Source organism: Aethalodelphis obliquidens, unplaced genomic scaffold (assembly GCF_003676395.1).
Source record: "Aethalodelphis obliquidens isolate GAN/ISIS:26980383/991018 unplaced genomic scaffold, ASM367639v1 scaffold2, whole genome shotgun sequence".
Classification (NCBI taxonomy): domain Eukaryota; kingdom Metazoa; phylum Chordata; class Mammalia; order Artiodactyla; family Delphinidae; genus Aethalodelphis; species Aethalodelphis obliquidens.
The window spans coordinates 6,647,573-6,663,571 of NW_020837946.1; the positions used below are offsets into that span (position 1 = coordinate 6,647,573).

At 45.0% G+C, this 15,999-nt stretch overlaps 1 protein-coding gene across 13 annotated transcripts in view; it reads right to left on the minus strand.

The window, feature by feature from the left end:
* Window positions 1-12,129, minus strand: part of DGKD (diacylglycerol kinase delta) — a 111,790-nt gene extending 99,661 nt beyond the window's left edge. For all 13 annotated transcript variants that reach the window (XR_003435149.1, XM_027118078.1, XM_027118013.1 and 10 more), the window contains exon 1: window positions 11,967-12,129. Coding sequence is in view for 12 of the 13 variants with exons in the window: in XM_027118078.1 (XP_026973879.1) it covers window positions 11,967-12,122 (156 nt within the window). In the remaining variant the exon portion in view is untranslated. The remainder of the gene's footprint in view (window positions 1-11,966) is intronic.
* Between the last annotated feature and the right edge of the window lie 3,870 nt (window positions 12,130-15,999).

Below are 15,999 nucleotides of genomic sequence, written 5' to 3' on the forward strand. Positions count from 1 at the left end.
GCAGCATTAATGGCTGTGATTAATCCTTAAATCAGCAGGTAGCAGTAGTTCATTTTCACTGATGTACAGCATCCTCTTGTAAGAACATACTATAATTTATCAATTCTACTGCTGACAGACACTTGGGTTGCTTCCACTTTTGAGCTGTTACAAATAATACACTAGTAATATTCTTGTACATGCCTCTTGGAGTACATTTGCTTACATAAGCTATTAGATATATACCCAGAAGCAGAATTGCTGAAACATAGGGTATACATGCCTTCAACTTTAATAGATGCTGCTACAATATCTTGTAAAGTGGTGTTACCAATTTAATATTCCCACCAGAGCATTCCCTTGCTCCACATCCTCACTCACACCTGAAGAGACGCCATATGGAAGATATGTATAGGGCAAGATACTGGGGGGTGGGGGGTAGAGCATCCATGCCTGCTTTGGGTGTGCCACCCTCCCAGCATATTAATGCATTCACCAACCCAGAAGCTCCCCGAATCTCCTTGTTAAAGAGATTTTATGACTCAAACCTCCAGCCCCACTCTACTCCTAGGAAGCTGGGGGTAAGTTGGGGGGTCTCTATTTCCTGGAAGATTTTATGTAAAACTGGTATTATTTCTTCCTTAAATGCTTAGAATTCACTGGTAAAGTCATCTGGGCCTAGAGTTTTCCTTGTTGGAAGATTTCAAATTATGGATTCAATATCTTTAATAGTTATAAAGACAATTTACATTTCTATTTCTGTGTCAGCTTTAAGTCGTGTTTTTCTAGGAATTTGTCCACTTCATCTAAAGATTCAAATGTACTTGTATAAAGTTGTTTATAATACCTGCCTACTCTTTTTAACATCTGCAAGATCTTCGATGATGTCCCTTTTTCATTCCTAACATTAATTATTTGCTTTCTCTAACTTTTTCCTGATTACTCCTGCTGGGGTTTGTCAATTTTTTTTTCCCAAAGACTCCATTTTTGCCTTTGTTTATCCTTTCTAATGAATATTTTTCATTTCGTTAAATTCTGCTCTTCAGGGCTTCCCTGGTGGCGCAGTGGTTGAGAGTCCGCCTGCCGATGCAGGGGACACAGGCTGGTGCCCCGGTCCGGGAAGAGCCCACATGCCGCAGAGCGGCTGGGCCCGTGAGCCATGGCCGCTGAGCCTGCGCTTCCGGAGCCTGTGCTCCGCAACGGGAGAGGCCGCAACAGTGAGAGGCCCATGTACGGCAACAACAACAACAAAAAACTTCTGCTCTTCATTATTTCCTTCGTTCTGTTTTCTTTGAATTTAATGTGTTGCTAGCCTTCTAATCACCTAATACACAGCCTAGCTCATGGATTTTCAGCAGTCTTCTTTTGTAACATAAATGCATTTAAAGATATAAACCTCCCTCTAAACATGACTTCAGCTGTATCCCGTTAGTTATACGTAGTTTGCTATCATTCAACTGAAAACATTTTCTAGCTTTGACTCATAAGTTATTTGGAAACAAATTTCTAAATTTCCAGATACATGAGGATTTTCATTTTACTGATTTCTAGCTTAATTCCACTGTTGTTAGAGAACACAGTCTGTATAATTTCAATATTTTGAAATTTGCTGAGAATTGCCTTGTGGCCAGCACATAGTGAATTTTGACCAATGTGTCCTGTGCTTTTGAAAAGAATTTCGATTCTGCAATTGCTCGGTACAGTGTTCTATATACGTCCATTAGGTCAAGTTTAGTACTTTGTTGTTCAATTTTTCTTTATTTTTACAAATTTTTGTCTGCTTATCATAACAGCCTCTGAAACAGGTGTGTTTAATATCCCACTATGATCATAGATTTATTTCCATTACAGTTGTATTAATTTTTCTTCTAAATATTTTGAAGTTACATTAGGTATATACAGAGTTTAAATTATTATATCTAAAATAAAACTTTTATCATTTATCAGTATCATATCTTTATCTCTAATAATAAATTCTGCCCTCAAAGACTATTTTGTCTGACATTAAAATACTATAGCAACTTTCTCTAGGTTGATGTGTGCATAGTATTTTTTCCCATTCTTTTACTTTCAATCTTTTTTTTTTTTTTCCTGCGGTACGCGGGCCTCTCACTGTTGTGGCCTCTCCCACTGCGGAGCACAGGCTCCGGATGCGCAGGCTCAGCAGCCATGGCCCACCGGCCCAGCCGCTCCGCGGCACGTGGGATCCTCCCGGACCGGGGCACGAACCCGTGTCCCCTGCATCGGCAGGCGGACCCTCTACCACTGCGCCACCAGGGAAGCCCTCAATCTTTTTATATCCTTCTGTTTTAAATATATCTCTCTTAAATAACCTGGTCTGCTTTTGTTTTCTTACCTGTCTGACAATCTCTGACTTTTAACGGTAGCATTCAAATTCACTTATATTTAACGTGATTATTGCTATATTGGGATTTAAGTCTATCCACTTACTGTTTGCTTTCTCTTTGTTCCACTTGATCAATGTTTCCTTTTCTCTTTTTTTTTAATTTTATTGAAGTACAGTTGATTTACAGTGTTGTGTTAACTTCTGCTGTACAGCAAAGTGATTCAGTTATACATATATATATACACATTCTTTTTTAGATTCTTTTTCATTATGGTTTATCACAGGATAATGAATATAGTCCCCTGTGCTATAAAACAGGATCTTGTTGTGTACCCATAACAGTTTGCATCTGCTAATCCCAAACCCTCAATCCCTCCCTCTCCCTTTCCTCTCCTTTCTTGCCTTCTTTCAGATTTGGAATTTATTATTTAATTTTTCTTGCCTTTTAACTTAGATACCATATCATCTTTCACAATTTAGTGGCTGCTGCACAGATTACAACGTGTATCCCTGACTTGTCTAATATTAATTGGTTCTTTTTTCTTTTTCCTGGAATTGCAAGGAAAACTTTAAACAGTTTTATTCCATTTACCTCCCTTCTGACTTACATAACATTGCTATGTATTTTAATTCTATATATATTTCAAACCCAAAGACAGATGGAGAGATAATACTATGTTCTTGGATTGGAAGAATCAACATTATGAAAATGACTATACTACCCAAAGCAATCTACAGATTCAATACAATCCCTATCAAACTACCACTGGCATTTTTCATAGAACTAGAACAAAAAATTTCACAATTTGTATGGAAACACAAAAGACCCTGAATAGCCAAAGCAATCTTGAGAAAGAAAAACGGAGCTGGAGGAATCAGGCTCCCTGACTTCAGACTATACTACAAAGCTACAGTAATCAAGACAGTATGGAACTGGCACAAAAATAGAAAGATAGCTCAATGGAACAGGATAGAAAGCCCAGAGATAAACCCACGCACATATGGTCACCTTATTTTTGATAAAGGAGGCAAGAATATACAATGGAGAAAAGACAGCCTCTTCAATAAGTGGGGCTGGGAAAACTAGACGGCTACATGTAAAAGAATGAAATTAGAACACTTCCTAACACCATACACAAAAATAAACTCAAAATGGATTAAGGACCTAAATGTAAGGCCAGACACTATAAAACTCTTAGAGGAAAACATAGGCAGAACACTCTATGACATAAATCACAGCAAGATCCTTTTTGACCCACCTCCTAGAGAAATGGAAATAAAAACAAAAATAAACAAATGGGACCTAATGAAACTTCAAAGCTTTTGCACAGCAAAGGAAAACATAAACAAGATGAAAAGACAGCCCTCAGAATGGGAGAAAATATTTGCAAATGAAGCAACTGACAAAGGATTAATCTCCAAAATTTACCAGCAGCTCATGCAGCTCAATATCAAAAAAACAAACAACCCAATTCAAAAATGGGCAGAAGATCTAAATAGACATTTCTCCAAAGAAGATATACAGATTGCCAACAAACACATGAAAGGATGCTCAACATCAGTAATCATTAGAGAAATGCAAGTCAAAACTACAATGAGGTATCACCTCACACCGGTCAGAATGGCCATCATCAAAAAATCTACAAACAATAAATGCTGGAGAGGGTGTGGAGAAAAGGGAACCCTCTTGCACTGTTGGTGGGAATGCAAATTAATACAGCCACTATGGAGAACAGTATGGAGGTTCCTTAAAAAACTAAAAATATAACTACCATATGACCCAGCAGTCCCACTGTTGGGCATATACCCTGAGAAAACGATAATTCAAAAAGAGTCATGTACCACAATGTTCATTGCAGCTCTATTTACAATAGCCAGGACATGGAAGCAACCTAAGTGTCCATCAACAGATGAATGGATAAAGAAGATGTGGCACATATATATACAATGGAATATTACTCAGCCATAAAAAGAAACGAAGTTCAGTTATTTGTAGTGAGGTGGATGGACCTAGAGACTGTCATACAGAGTGAAGTTAAGTCAGAAAGAGAAAAACAAATACCATATGCTAACACACATATATAGAATCTAAAAAAAAAAAAAGGTTCTGAAGAACCTAGGGGCAGGACAAGAATAAAGATGCAGACGTAGAGGATGGACTTAAGGACATGGGGAGTGGGAAGGGTAAGCTGGGAAGAAGTGAGAGAGTGGCATGGACATATATATACTACCAAATGTAAAATAGATAGCTAGTGGGAAGCAGCTGCATAGCACAGGGAGATCAGCTGGGTGCTTTGTGACTACCTAGAGGGTAGGGAGGGTGGGAGGGAGATGCAAGAGGGAAGAGATATGGGGATATATGTATATGTATAGCTGATTCACTTTGATATAAAGCAGAAACTAACACACCACTGTAAAGCAATTATACTCAAATAAAGATGTTAAAAAAAAAATTTAGCAGTTGATAATCATTCAGTTTTCCATTTCAGTGCCCTTTTCTTTGCTCTTCTTTCCTTCCTGAAACACTAACCCTTCACCTAAGATCATTTTCCTTTAGCCAGACACAAACAAAAACACTCCCTGATGTTTCCTTCATTATGGGTCTGCACACAAAAAATTGATTTTGTTTATTTGAAAACATCTTTATTTCAGCTTTATTTCTGAAGGATCTTTTGGCTGAGTAATGAATTAGGGTTAGCAGTTTCTTCCAGCACTTAAATTTTGATTGACTTCTGCTTCCATGGCTTCTGTTAAGAACACAGCTGTCAGTCTCACTGTTGCTCTTTTGAGGGTAATCTGTCTCCAGTTGCTTTCAAGACTCTTCATCTGTGGTTTTCAGCAGTTTTATTAAGTGATAGGTGAGGCTTTCTTTGTGTTCACAGGCTACTGAATCTGTGGGTGGTGCCTTTTAATAGTTGTGGGAAGTTCTCAGGCATTATCTTTACAAATGTTGTTTCTGCCCAATTTTCTCATAAAAGACCTTTTCACTATTATCTCTGACTCCTGCCTTATCTGCTAATTTCTCCATTTTTTTATGTCTCCAGGCTTCCTTATGGGTAATTTTCTTTTGAGCTGTCTTCTGGGCCACTGAATTCTTTCTTCAGCCGTGTCTATTCTACCCTTCCTTTGAGAACTTAACTTTGATTATTACATTTGCCAGTTTTAGAATTTTCATTTGGTTCTTTATTAGTTTCTAGTTCTCTGCCAGAATTCTCAGTCTGGTCTTTTATCTCCTTAAACATAATAAGCATAGCTGTTTCAATATCTGTGTCTGATGTCTAGAGCCCCTGTTTATCTGTCTTTATAGTCTGCCGTTTCCATTGGTTTTAACTCACATGGCCTTGCCTCCCCGTGTGTCTGTTCTTCATTGAACACAAAACAATGAATTTACAACATGGCTTGTGAAAATAACTGGACGACTGGATGATGTCATCTCCCTCTACAGAGGACTGAAGTTGCTTCTGTTAAGCACCTAAAAACAACAGCACTCTGGGATTACCTTAATTTCAGAGAACTGACATGCTATGAAGCATGACTGCAGGCCTTTGGAAGTCCTACTTCTAATCCTCCTCATTCCTTGGAAGTGGCTTTTTGGGATCCTAAAACAAATTGAGGGAGCTCACCAAGGATTGCTGCCCTTTGGCAGATCCCAGTACCTCAGGTCCCACAGGCATTTCTGACTGCTTCACAGAGCTCAGCCCCTCGGCATCCCCTCCAGAGTCAGTATATGCCCTACATTAGTTTCCTGTGGCTGCCCTATAACCAAGGCCACAGACTGGGAGGCTTAAACAACAGAAATTTGGTGTCCTACAATCCAGGAAGCTAGAAGTCCAAAATCAAGGTGTCAGCAGGGCCACGCTCCCTCTAAAGGATCCAGGGGAGATTCTAGTACCTCTTCTAGTGGCCCCACCTGGTCCTTGGTTTGTGACAGCACAGGTCTAAATCGCTGGCTCTGTTCTCATATGGCTTTTTTCTCTGTGTGTTCCTCTGTGTCCAAATCTTCCTCCTCTTTCTTTTACAAAGACACCAGACATTAGATTTAGAGTCCTTTCATCACCAAAAGAACCCTACAGTACCTATGTGGTTATTCTATTAACGCCTTCTTCAGACTACTAGCTCTAGGGGTGTTCTTTGTTGCTCAGGAAGGCCCCCCAAGTGCCAGCACACAGAACAATTTTAAGGTCTCCACTATTTGCTGAGTTAAACTGAATCTGTGAAATAAAGAAAATAACACCTAGCCCATGCTATTCCCACTAGTATTCAATAAATTAACAATTTTTTTAAAAGATACTCACTGTTAATTGTCTGCCAGATTTGTTTTTATTTGCTATTCTGGCTGCTAGAGATGGAGACTCACCCAGATCAGCTTGAGCTGCGGGTGGAGGGATTCAGGGGGATGGCTACTGGTCAAGATATAAAAAGTGAACAATCAGAAAGACAGAAATAATCATAAAAGCAACCATTTATTGAATGCTCATAATAAGCCAGGCTCGACGCTAAATAAGCATTGCACAAAGACTACTCCACTTGATTCTATGAGTTATCATCATCATTTTTATTTTACAGATCTGAGAACTATTATTATCATTTATATTTCGCAGAGATAGAAACTGAGGCTCAGGAACACACACCTAACGTTTACTGTCACCACTCGTTACCCAAGAACTAGTATTTTCCCTATTTACAGATAAGGAAACCAAGTCTTAAGAGGTTTGGAGACTTGTTCGTGACATCAAAGTTTAGACTCTTAAATACTGCTACATACTAGCTTTAAAAAAACCTTTTAGGGACTTCTCTGGTGGTCCAGTGGTTAAGAATCCATCTTGCAATGCAAGGGATGCCACTTCCATCCCTGGTCAGGGAACTAAGATCCCACATGCCTCGGGGCAACTAAGCCCGCGAGCCACAACTAGAGAGAGGACCACGTGCCACAACGAAAGATCCCACATACTGCAACTAAGACCCGACACAGTCAAAAAATAAATAAATATTTAAAAAAACAAAAAACAAAAACTTTAATACCACTTCACACCCATTAGGATAGCTATAATCAAAAAGATAAAACAACTGAGGACATGGAGAAACTGGAACCCTCATACCTTACTGGTGGAAATGTAAAATAGTGCAGTCACTTTGGAAAACAGTATGGCAGTTTCTCAAAGACTAAGCATAGAGTTACCATGTGACCCAGCAAACCTACTCCTAGGTACATATCCACCAGAAATGAAACATATGTACACACAGAAATATGTACATAAATGTTCACAGCAGCATTATCCAGAATAGCCAAAAAGTGAAAATAACCCAAATGCCCAGCAACACATGAATGTAAATAAAACGTAGTAAATCCATACAACGGTATATTACTCAGCAGTAAAACGAAAAGAAGTACTGGCACAGGCTACAACATGGATGAATTTTGAACACATTTTACTAAGTGAAAGAAACCAGACACAAAAGGTACATACTACATATTATATTTATGTGAGATGTCCAGAATCAGCAAATCCACAAAATAGAAAGCAGACTAGCAGTTGCCTAGGGTTGAGAGAGTTGGGAAAAAACGGGGAGTAAATGCTAATGGTTATGGGTTTCTATCTTTTTTGGTTGCGTTGGGTCTTCATTGCTGCACGTGGGCTTTCTCTAGTTGTGGTGCACAGGCTTCTCCTTGCAATGGCTTCTCCTGTTTCGGAGCATGGGCTCTAGGTGCGCGGGCTTCAGTAGTTGTGGCATGTGGGCTCAGTAGTTGTGGCTCGAGGGCTCTAGAGCGCAGGCTCAGTAGTTGTGGCACACGGGCTTAGTTGCTCTGCGGCATGTGGGATCTTCCTGGACCAGGGATCAAACCCGTGTCCCCTGTATTGGCAAGCGGATTCTTAACCACTGTGCCACCAGGGAAGTCCCATGGGTTTCTTTTTGGGGTGATGAAAATGTTCTAAAACTGACTGTGGTAATGATTACACAACCGTAAATATACTAAAAAACACTGAACTGTACACTTTAAATGAGTGAGCTGTACGGTATGTGAATTTTATCTTAGTAAAGCTGTTTTTTAAGTATTTTACAACTTGAACATTTTACTTAATTTCTACTAGTCTTCATTTCACAATGGAAAAAATACTTTGTTTAAATTTGAAATTAAGAATATAAGCACTTTAATGCACAAAGCCAAAAATGTTAACTTCTTAAAAATTTTTAAATAAATTAAGCTCCATCTTAACTGATAAGGCTTCACAGAATCACACTGTTCTCTACTCAGATTTCAAAATACCTTATAATGTGTTCATAAGCTAATTTACCAGTGTATTAGTTCCATTTTCTTTTTTCCACACTAGCTACGTGGTCCTATAAAATCACTACTGTGGGGCTTCCCTGGTGGCGCAGTGGTTGAGAGTCCACCTGCCGATGCAGGGGACAAGGGTTCGTGCCCCAGTCTGGGAAGATCCCACATGCCGCGGAGCGGCTAGGCCCGTGAGCCGTGGCCGCTGAGCCTGTGCGTCCGGAGCCTGTGCTCCGCAACGGGAGAGGCCACAACAGCGAGAGGCCCGCTTACCGCAAAAAAAAAAAAAAAAAAAAAAAAAATCACTACTGTGTACTATGGTAAGGAAATGAAATGAAGTAATGTGTTTGCTGGGGACAGTTGGAACATATGAAAATATCAGATGTACATGAAATTCTAAACTAATAAACAACCATCTAAAATCTATACACATCAAATTTTCAGAGACTTTCCCCATCAAAGACTTGGGAAAAAGTTTTAAAAGAACCTCACGAATAAAGATTTTTTTTGGCGTTTGGTAAGGCTTCTCTTTACACATGTCCTTATGGCCTTGTTCCTCAAAGTCTGGTCCATGACCAGCAGCAGCAGCATCTCCTGAGAGGTGATAAATGCAGAACCTCTAGCCCCACTCCAGACCTACTCAACCAGAATCTGCATTTTAACAAGATCCCGAGGGGACGTGTCTGCACATGAAAATTCGAGAAGCACTGTCATAAGATACTTCCTTTTCTTTTTCCATTAAGACAGCTCTAGCTTGCACTGGACTAATGTTTCAAAAACTTGACATACATACAGCTCTGGTCCTGGGCCAGCTTGTCCTCAGTTCCATTCCTCACTCTTCTGCTCTACTCCAAATTGCTGATCCCTGCAGGCTGGGTTTCCCAGGCAGGAGGGGGCATGGGGTGAGTCTCCAGGAGCAGCTGTGTCCTTCCAAGCCTCCAGCCCACGCCAGATGACCCATGGTGGTTCCAGCCTCTGGTGAGTCGTAGTTGTTCCTGATATGCTGCCTCCCGGCTTGTCTTCCAGCTTCCTGTTTGCTGCCTCATCGCAGGGTTACCTCACTGCCCACTGTTTGCATTCTCAATTCTTCAGCACCTGTGCGACCACTCCCCATTGAACTCCCTCTGTTTTGAATACTTAAAGTGGGTCGTTCCTTTTTGGACTCAGAATGATACCCCATACCATTCTGGATATTTCCCCTGTGCACCACATATACCAGAGGAATTTTCTGAATGGCTTATCTGCTTTAAAAGGGGGAGTGGGGAAGGGAGGTTGGGAGCTACCACACACACAGTAAACCTCACATTCCACCAATCTCTAACAACCCAAAAGAAAACTCAACCTTAAGCTATTTGTACAGCAGATGTGACTGTATTCAGAAACTCAAGTCCTCGGGGTGTATTTTTAACACTCTACCCATCACTCCTCAGCCAGAACAGCTGGTGTAACAGCTATTGTTTTAAGAGGGGAAAAAAAGACTCCTTAAGAACAGAATTCTGGACAAACAGTGGAATCTCTGAGAGATCAAATCTTAATAACAGTTGTAAATCACATGATCCACCCTATACTGGGCACACACCATGCTTGAGGACCAAGCAACAGGTGAGAACAACTCCTATCAGTACCATTTAGGGCTACTTGGAGATCTTTCTAAAGGCACCTCTGACCCATCACTCTCAGGCTCTGAATAATCCTTAGTGGCTCCCTCTTGCCCAAGGCCACAAACTCAACTCCAGGGCTATCCTTTCAAAATCCAGCCTGATCTACCTTTCCAGCCTCTTCCTCATTCCTCTCAATCTGACCCACTCACCTTCTGACCATTCCCAGGTGTGCCTAAACCTGTAGATACAACATTCAACTAGGTGGAAAGTCCCTCTTTCCTTACTTAGCCTGACAAACTCTTTCCCGCAAGATCCTGCCTCCCAGGGTAGCTGGAGTCTCAGTCCTCTAAGCTTCCACAGCACTTACTACATCATACTGTCACATGGACAGATGTCCACCTCCTACAGGCTGGGAACCCCGAAATGGAGAAACTGCCTTCCATCTTGGGATCCTGACCATAGCTCAGATCCAGATCCAAGCTACTACCAGTGACACCCTGGGCAAGACACTTACCCTCTCCACCTCCAATTCCGTAAGAAGGGAATGACAGACAACACCCACCAACAACACCCACTGGTGGGTTATCACCAGTGCTAATGAGTTAACCCATGGAAAGTGCCGTAAACTTAGCCCAAGAAAAGTGCCTGGCACACAGTAAGCACTGGAGAATTGCTAGCATTATAATTACTACTATTACTGTTATACCTGGAACACAGGAGGTGTTCAATACCTATGTGCTGAATAACTGGAGCACTTCACAGTAAAACTGTTTGTAACATTGGGACAAAAGGTTGCCCCATCCCAGGTATCAGAGGCTGACATAAGATTAAGAAACGGCTCCCACGGTAAAAGTACCAGCTGAACTCACGGGCCCTGGAGGAAAAGCGCACTGCAGCGGGATGAGATCGTCTGTGCCAGCTGGATCTGCCCAGGCTGCCCACAGACCCAGTCTGCCCTCAGCCACCTGTCCAACCACCTGCCTGAGGAAGCCGTGTGCTAACACAGAGGGCTCACCTGCAGCAAAACCCAAAAGCAGTTTGCAACAGAAACCGCAATGGGAAAACAAAGGGTGCAACTTTACTCCTGCAGAAAGGAAATGCGTCTTTCTGCAGCTAATACTTCGCGTCTGGAGTTCTCCACCGAGAGTGAGATGCCAAGCGGGTGAGCAGCCAGGGACAGCCCCCCTCTCCCCGCTTTCCCGAGGAGGGAGAGAGAGACGGTCACGGGACCTGCCCTTTCCCGCACGAAAATCCACGCGAGGGGAAGGAAGAGCCCCACACCTGGGTCCAATCGGATTTCTCAGGGGCCACAGGTGAGTGCAGAGCACCCAGCGAGAAACAGCCCGATCCGTCCTCAGAAATGTGCAGAACCCGGGTCGGGGAGCGCTCGCCGGCCGGACGCAGCCAGGAGTCCCCATTTCTGGTGCGCTCGCCCCCCAGCCTGCAGGCCTGTCCCTCCCGGTCCTCGCGGCACGGGGCTTCCTCGCGGCCCGCCCCGCCAAGCGCCCTGCCGGCCCGGCCCCGCGCGCCGCCCACCTGCTCCCCGGCCCGGGGGTCCCCGCGCCGCCCCGCCGGGAGGCGCGCTCAGCCCCGGGCGCCTGGTCCGTTACCCCGCGGAGCGCGCTCCGTCCGAGCAGCGGCGCCCGGCGGGACCCTAGGCCGGGCCGGGCCGGGCCTGGGCGGCTGCTCGGGCCGAACTGCGGGCCTCACGGGGCTGCCGCGGCGTGAGGGGCGCGCGCCCGGGCCGCCGCCGCGGGCTCACCTTCTGGCGGATCTGGCCCGACGTGGACACCTTGCGGATGAGCTTCTGCGGGGAGCCGGGCTCCGCCTCGGGCTCGCTGTCGGACGACTCCTCAGGCGGCGGCGGCGGAGGCGGCTGCGGCGGACCCGGCTGAGGGGCACCCGCCGCCGCCGCCATGCTGCCGGGCCAGCGCGCGCACAGCGGGCGGGGGCGGGGCCGGGGCCGGGGCCGAGCCGGGCTGGGGGGCGGGGCCCGGAGGGGCGGGGCCTGGACCGCTGTCTCCAGCTCCGCCCCTCCGCGCCCCCTGCCGGCCGCGCGCGCAGCCGGAGGTGGCGCCCCTGCCGGGCGTCTCTTCGCCCCCACCGGTGGTGTCAGAACCACAGGTTTTAGCAACTGTTTCTTTTCTTCCTGGGACACAATTTGTATGGGGTTTTTTATTTTTGTGTTCACTCTTTTTCATCTTTAATGTTCCCCTTCAAGAATGTAAGTGACCTCCAGGCGGCTCGGGACTGTCTTTCTTGCCCTGCATCGTGTCTCCAGCATCTAAAGCAGCGTCTGGCATTTAGTAGTTAGTTGCACGACGAACAGTTCGAGGAGTGGGTGAATGCATGCATGAATGCAGGAAAGAAAGTACTTGGACAGGCCTGTGGGATGCCGGAACAGGGATACACAGTTCCATCCGAGAAGGCTTCCTGGAGAAAAAGATAAAGTGAGACGGAAAATGTGAGCAGGAGTTATCCCTAACCGGGGACCCCTGTTCCAGGCCAAGAGATGAGATTGTGCAAAGACCTGGAGGCAAGAAAGCACACATCTCTGGAAAAAAGGGAAACTGTAGCCTAAAGGAAGGAAAATACTTGAAGAGATGAGCCTGGGGGCGGGCAGGTCAGACTGGGCCTTTGTAAACCTGATAAGGGGGTTGGTCTTTTAGGCTGAGTCCTGAAGGCAACAGGAAGCCCTTGAGCCATCTCGACCCTGGGCGGGGCTAACTGACAAAGCTGAGGACTGTGATCCAGGCTTTGAAGCAATCGGGGCAGGTGGCTGCCCTGGATTACTGGGAGGGGCTGGGGAGACAGAGAAGTGGACTTCGGAGGGTAGCTGGAGGAGAGGCAGAGGCAATTTGGGATAAGCCCCTCCTTCCCAGCTAAGACAGCTGGAGGAGAGGGAGTGAAATTGGAGGTGAGTTTTTGCTGCCCTATGGGACCTCCAGGTGGAGAAGGGTTTGGTGCCACCTGAGAAGGGCAAATCCTCTTTAAAGACCCTATCTCCAGATACAGCCACATTCTGAGGTACTAAGGGGCTGCACAATTTTCCCCTTGCCCTTTCAAAGGGCTGCTCCTAGAGACACAGTGGCTCCTGTCCTGCCTGCGGGTCAGCACACTCTGGCCCCCACTGCACTGGGCAATGCTTTCCAGAGGCAAAATAAGTGAGACACCCCCCCCCCCCCAGGGGCCACAGAGGAGCATCTGGTGTGGGGACATGGCCAGGGGAATGGATACACTGCCAGGACAGAGTATATCAGGGCCTAATGCAGGAACACTCTGGGACACGCTGGAGACCCCTGGTGAACCCAGCTGTGCAGCCCAGTGCTGTAGCCACTAGCCACATGTGGCTACTTCGATTTCAAGTTCAATTAATTAAAATTAAATTTTCAGTTCCTTGGTCACACTAGCCACATTTCAGCTGCATGTGGTTTAGCAGCTACCACACGGGACAGCACAAATATAGAAGATTTCCATCATCGCAGAAAGTTCCGCAATGCAGGACAGTGACGGCTCCTGTATACTGCCCACCGGCCACACCCCAGACACTTGACCAGCGACTCTAGTCCACACACATGTCCCCCAGAGCAAGCTTGATGGTCTCATTCTAGAGATGAAGACCTGAGGTTCAGATACGTCTCCCAAGGAATTCATGAGAGGCAGAATTTGAACTTGGACTACGTGATTCCCAAGTCCTTGACCCTTCAGGGTTAGGCCTCCCAGGAAGCTGAGGCTCGAAGGAGCTCAGAGGAAGAAAGAGGAGAGAAGGGTCTTGTTATGGGCTGACTTGTGTCCCCCCTCCCAACATTCATACGTTGAAGTCCTAATCCTCTAGTACCTAAGAATGTGGCCGTATTTGGAGACAGGTAGGTAATCAAGTTAAGGAGGTAATCAAGTTAAAATGAGGTAATTTTAAGGAGGTAATCAAGTTAAAATGAGACCATTAGGATGGGCCCTAATCCAATACAACTGGTGTCCTTACATCAATAAGAAGACATTTGGACGCAGACAGGCTCCAAGGGAAGACCATGTGAAGACACACAGAGAAGTCATCTGCGAGAAAAGGATAGAGGCCTCAGAAGAATCTGACCCTGCCGACACCTTGATCTCAGACTTCTGGTCTCCAGAATTGTGAGAAAATAAATTTCTGTTGTTTAGGCCCCCAGGTCTGTGGTACCTTGTTATGACAGCAAGGAGCTGGCTAATAAGGGCACAGAGGGGAGGGTGTCCTGCATCTCCATGGAGATTGGTGATTTTTGTATCAATTAATTACAATGTAGTGTGATACATAAGTGTAAAAATCTAAGGGTGTTATGGGGGGAGGGACGGTACAGCAGGAGAAAAAGTTATAACTCTGCCAGAGGTGTCAGGGGAGCCTCTCCAGAGGACGGATTACCCCAGCCTGGTTTGGAGATTTGAACTGAAAGGCGAGGGGATGGAGGGAATTTTCCAGGAAAATACAAAAAGGCAGGAGACTACTAGGCGAGTTGGGAGGATGATGGGGATTTGCATTTGCTGCTGAGCCACTGGTCAGGTGGTGGGGAGTCTGGAAGGTGAGCTGCACCAGGCCTCAAAGCAGCCTCTGTTTGACTCAGGAGCAAGGACGTTATCCTCTGGGCACCAGAGCCACTGAAGGGTTTTTGCAAAGCAGAGGAGGGTTCTATCCCTGGTCGGGGAACTAGATCCCGCATGCATGCCGCAAGAGTTCTCATGCCTCAACTAAGAGTCTGCATGCCACAACTAAAGATCCCATGTGCCGCAACTAAGACCTGGTGCAGCCTAAATAAATAAATATTTAAAAAAATAAAATAAAGTGACTTACCAATCCAGGCAATGCCGATTTGGGCCAGAACCGAGGAGGTAGTTGTGGAGGTGGAGAGAGGAGGTGACAGACAGAAGACGTAGTAGAGGGAAGAATAGGGACCAGGTTCTCCCTGGCAGGAGATTAGGGAGTGGGGCAAGTCGGAATGCCTCCCAGATACGGGGCTTTCCAGGGAAGAACGCCCCACTGAGCACAGTAGGCCTAGAGGAGAAGATGAACTTGGTTTGGAGCAAACTGAGCTTGAGACGCCAGGGTGTGCTGTTGCCTATGCCCGTTAGATGCTCAGGGGATACCAAGGTTCCAGAATCCATCATTTTAGAGGCGAAAAGCCAGGGGCATGAACGTGAACGCAAGGGAGAGTTGGGAGGCAGAGATTGTGGCTGAATAGGAGTCTATTTGCAATTATGAAAAAGTACCAGAAATTGTCACAGCCAAGAGGAGCCTAAGGGAATGTGATGACTAAATGTCATGTGGGATCTTGGAACAGAAAAAGGACATTAGGTAAAAACTAAGGAAATCTGAATAAAGAATGGGCTTTAGTTTAATAATAATATGTAAATATTGATTCATTCAGATTGGCAAATACACCATCCTAATGTAAGATGTTAATAATTTAGAGGAAACTGGGTATGGGGGAACTCACTGTACTTTCTTTGCAACTTTTCTGTAAATCTGAAACTATTTGAAAATAAAAAGTATATTTTTAAAAAGAGTATTAAGCTTAGTAAGAAGTATATTATGTTCTTAAATCAGAGGAACACAACTGCCATATTTTCTCTGATGAGCAAAGAAGCCTTTGTGTTCTCTGGTGGCTGCAGAGTACTGTTCCCTTGGAGACCACCCCCAAGGTGGCACGCCTGTAAGAGCACATTCACCCGTACCTCCTTATGCAATGAGTCACGCTGTGAATCATCTCTAACAATATGCTGCTCCCCAAGTTTACCCCACCTTAAGGGCATATCAAGGTGGCAGT